At 40.7% G+C, this 4,988-nt stretch overlaps 1 protein-coding gene across 7 annotated transcripts in view; it reads right to left on the reverse strand.

The window, feature by feature from the left end:
• Positions 1-4,988, reverse strand: part of Rbm6 (RNA binding motif protein 6) — a 91,418-nt gene that overhangs the window by 27,726 nt on the left and 58,704 nt on the right. For 6 of the 7 annotated variants that reach the window (XM_055629610.1, XM_055629609.1, XM_055629611.1 and 3 more), the window contains one exon: positions 246-320. In XM_055629610.1, coding sequence (XP_055485585.1) covers positions 246-320 — 75 coding nt within the window. Of the gene's footprint in view, positions 1-245; positions 321-1,252; positions 1,400-4,988 lie in introns of those variants that run through there. The other variant, XM_055629614.1, reaches the window with a different exon arrangement.

Raw genomic sequence — 4,988 nt, forward strand, 5'->3', positions numbered from 1 at the left:
CTTTCTTTCTTTCTTTCTTTCTTTCTTTCTTTCTTTCTTTCTTTCTTTCTTTCTTTCAATTTATTTATTAAGTATACAGTGTTCTGCCTGCATGTATGCCTAGAGGGCACCAGATTTCATTATAGATGGTAGTGAGCCACCATGTGGTTGCTGGGAATTGAACTCATGACCTGTGGAGAGGAGCCAGTGCTCTTAACCTCTGAGCTATCTCTCCATCCCCCCAAAACAAAACTTTTAGTACTTACTCGTTTGCAGTACCAAAAATCTGGACTTGGTACGTACTCAAGAGTGACCTCTTTATCATGGATCATTAGAGTTCCCTGTAAAAAGAGAGACAAAAGTCATTAACTACAACTTTTAGAATAACAGAGATAGGAAGGCACAGATGGCCTTTCCAATTTCTAAGCTGAAACATTTTATGAAAAGCAAAAATATTCACCATTACGTGAGATGCCTGTTTTAAGCCACAAACTTAGGATACTGTGTATGGCAACATTAGCTTAAGTTTAGGGAAGGGGTTGAGGGAAGGTAAAACTTGTCTTCAGCCTTGACTCCAGCAGGCTAACACATCGTTCCTGGGCAGGCTATGCCTAGTCACTTCTCCAGAGGTCGTGCAGAGCATTCCCCTGAGTTCTAGCAAGTGTCCATCCCTTGTGCCCACACAGGGGCATGGATAGGTTCTCTCTCATTTACTTTCTTTTCTGTGGCTAACACATCTCCTTGGAGAGGCAATAAGCTCTTAACTTTGATGTCTATAGTATTTCCTTGAAATATTGGCTGAATGGCAAAAGCACCAGGAGAAAGAACTACAACACTGGACACAGGAAGGAAAAAGGAAGGTGAAAGTTTCACAGCAGATTATATTCTTATAGCAGCAAACTGTGAATAGCCAGTAGCAGCAACACCTGTGGTGGTTGGTGGTGGTGGTATGGTTACGGCGGCAGCAGTGGTGGTGATGGCAGCGGCATCGCCATTCAGATTTGAAACCTACAGAGCACGCTGACCCTAAGTCTGAGGAGCAACAATCGGTACATAAGACTTTGGAAAATCTGGCACAGGAACAGGTGGGATAAGGGGTCTCAACAAACCTTCAGTTACAGAGCTTCCTTGCCTATTTTAGATAAGTCACAAAATCGAATTCATGTTTAAAAAGTTTTAATAAATACAAGCCAGCCAATATATTGGAGCAGAGAGGGGAGGAGTCTCTGCTTACTGACAAGGGACCCTCACCCACACTGGTAAGTGAACTAACCGAAGATGCGACTCAGGAACTAGCCCCTGCGCTGTGTTCATTCTCCGCCCTCTAGGGTCCTCTGTGTCTCCTCAGACAGGGTTCTGAATTATACAAGTCATTTCCTTGCAACTGGACCTCAGTTTCTTGCTTGAATCCATACATCTGTCAAATAATGCTTTACCTCTCTGCTTTTCACATCAAAAGAGTCAAGAGAAATACATAGAATAAGATTATTGTCTTGTTAAATAAAGCCAACGGAAAACTGTCCACCTAACTGGGTCTTACAATCTAGTCTCTGACAAACTGCTTCAGTATTGCTCTAAAAGCTAAAGAACAATACCAATAAAAATTGCCAACATTTACTGAGCGCTTACTCAGAGCCAGAAACTGGTAAGTGCAGTATATTATTTAATCCCCTAAATGATCCTATGCAGCAAGACTTTTACTTTACAGATAAGGTACCACGTTCAGAGAGACCGGATGACCAGCTGGTGAATGTTGGCACAGAATTCATTGAGGACTACAGAGAAGGACCTGTTAGCTCATTTATTCACCAACTTGTGCTTGGTGTTAGGAACAGGTTATCCACCTCCAGCCAATCAGGAAAGAGATCTGTATGAAAGGAGAGCATGGGCTCTCCCCAAACTCAGGAGGTAGAGGCAGAATTATTAGTTCAAAGCCAGCCTGGTCTACACAAAAAGTTCCATGCCAGCCAAGGCTACACAGTGAGACCCTATCTCAAAAAAAAAAAATTTTTTAATACATTAACAAATAAACAACAACAAAACACCCAACTCTCTGAGCTGGCAAGAGAGCTCAGAGTATAAGGTGCTTGTTACCAAGGCTGAAAAACTGAGTTCAATCCACAGGACCTATGATAGGAAGACTGATTCCTGCAAGTTGTCCTCTGATATCTACCCCATGCCATGGCATACTCATCCACTGATATACTCTTTCTCTTAAAAAAAAATGTAAAGAACAGAAAACAAACAAAAATACTAAAACAATGTGGACTCTGGAGTAGGTTCCCTAAATTTGCATCTTGCCTCCACTCCATGACCTTCAGAAAGGTTCTCACCTTTCAGCTTCCTGATCTATAAAGTTAAGTTCTCCGTTCTCTCTGGTTTGGCTTTTTTCAATAGAGTTTCTCTTTGTAGCTCTGGCTGTCCTGGAACTTGCTCTGTAGAACAGGATGGCCTCAAACTCAGAGAGTTGCCTGCTTCTGCCTCTCCAGTGTTGGAATTAAAGATGTACCCCACTACTCTGGGCCAAAATCTGCATCTTTTTTTTTTTCCTTTTCAAGACAGGATTTCCCTGTGTCATCATGGATGTCCTGGACTCGCTTTGTAGACCAGGCTGGCCTCAAACTCACAGAGATCCATTTGCCTCCACAATCATAACACACAGTATTAACATTCTGTAACTCAGCATTTGAGTCTACTGATCTATTCAAACTGATTCTGACACTGGTACCAATGGTAGTTTGTTCCAAAGCATAATGTACCTTCCCATGCTGAATTCAAATTAGCAATCCTCCTACCTCAGATTCCTGAGTAATGAATTACAGGTATGTGCCACCATGACCAGCTTGCAACATGATTTTTACTTTAGAAAATAAAATAGTCAGGTGGTCATGGCACACGTCTTTAATCTCAGCACTAGGGAGGAGAGGTAGGCAGATCTCTGAGTTCAAGGCCAGCCTGATCTATAGAGAGAGTTCCAGGACAGCCAGTGCTAGAGAGAGAAACCTTGTCTCAAAAACAAAACAAAACAAAAAACCCAAAACAAACTCAAACTGCACTCCCTTGTCACCATCAACATAAGAGTTCTATTTTATTGTCCAAAGTTACAGCTTTAGTATCAGCTGTTACAGTGTCTTATAAAGTTAATAAAATGAAAAGGGATGAAAATGGGACCTCACACTACTGGACTTTACTTTTTGGACTTACAGTATTCCAACTAATAACCATTTGATCATAATTTAGTCACAGGTGCAGAAGACAACTTGTAGGAGCTGGTTCTCTCATTCTATCCATGTGGGTTCTAAGGCTCAAACTCTTTAAGTTTAATGGTAAGGACCCTTTCTACATGAGTCATCTGGGCAGCCTTACCCCCAAGTGTCTTGTTAAGTACTCTGCTTCCAATTTTTTTCCCTCTAATCACACAAATCTTTTGTTTGTTTGTTTGTTTTGTTTTGTTTTTCCAGACAGGGTTTCTCTGTGCAAAAGCCCTGGCTGTCCTGGATTCACTTTGTACATCAGGCTGGCCCCAAACTCACTGGCATCAAAGGCATGTACTACCACACCCAGCCTAATAACATACCTTTGATAGACAAATTTCCACCCAAAGTTCTGATTCCTGATATTTTTTATCTAGAAAAATACTTCATTTTCCCTGGAATCTAGAGAAATGGCTCAGCAGCTAAGAATACTGCTTTTCTAGGGATTAGCAGCTGATGACTACCTATTAACTCTAGTTTTATTGAATACAAAAACATCTTCTGGCCTCAAACAGTAACTGCCCACCACATGGCAGTATGTATACACAATAAATACGTGTTTATAAAGTAATAAATTAAAAGAATAAAGTTGTTTGAATTACTGCCTTTGATACCTGCTGTGGTAAGCTTAAGTCAGGGAAAGTCATACATTGACTAAATGATAGTAACGAGGCAGTAAAAAAGGCTTACTTCAAATGTGACAGATTGAAGATTCACAGAAAAGTGAGTCCCCCATACACCAACAGGAAATAACTATGAAATAGTCCAAAATAAAATGAAACTACATGACCAGAAAAAAATGTGATTAATAACTAGTGATATAGTCTTAGACTAGAAAACCATAAAAATAAAGAAAACATGAAACACAGTGAATTTTATAAACAATACTGAAAGCTGGCTATGGTGGCATACACCTGTAATCCCAGCAGCAGGAAGCTGAGGTAGAAAGACTGCTGTGAGTTCAAAGACAACCTCAATTACATAGAGAGTACTAGGCCAGCCATGGCTATGTAGTAAGACCTTGCCCCCCACTCCAAACAAGCAAACACTGGGCCAATAAGGTGGCTTAGTAGTTAAAGGCACCTGCCACCAAACCTTAGCAACTGAGTTCAAGTTCTAGACTTCATATACTAGAAGACCTCCACCGTCATGTACCCCATGCCCTCTTCTACCCTCTTTAGTACCTGCACACATGTGGCATGTACACATATATATACCTCTACATAAAAATGAATCTTAAAACACAACCCAGAATATAGCTTACATGATTTTAATTGCATATGTAGCACAAAAACAAGTCAAAAACAATATATGTTAAAACTTAAGGAAAGGAGCTGGGTGGTGGTGGTGCACACCTTTAATCCCAGGGCTAGGGAGGCACAGCTCTTTTGAGTTTGAGGCCAGCCTGATCTACAGAGTGAGTTCCAGGACAGCCAGGGCTACATAGAGAAACCCTGTTTACAAACAAAAAACAATCAAACAAAAAACTGGAGGATGACAAGATGGCTCAGAGGTTAAGAGCACTGGTTACTCTTCCAAAGGTTCTGAGTTCAATTCCCAGTAACCACATGGTGGTGACTCACAACCATCTATAATGAGATTTAGTGCCCTCTTCTGGCCTGCAGGTCTAACATTGAATCAATCAATCAATCAATCAATCCTAAAAAGGGAAAAAAACAACCCAGACATACATATAGACAGAACGCTAAATGAATGAATGAATGAATGAATGAATGAATGAATGAATGAATGAAT

Source organism: Psammomys obesus, unplaced genomic scaffold (genome assembly GCF_907164565.1).
Source record: "Psammomys obesus unplaced genomic scaffold, mPsaObe1.curated_primary_1811, whole genome shotgun sequence".
Taxonomy (NCBI): Eukaryota; Metazoa; Chordata; class Mammalia; order Rodentia; family Muridae; genus Psammomys; species Psammomys obesus.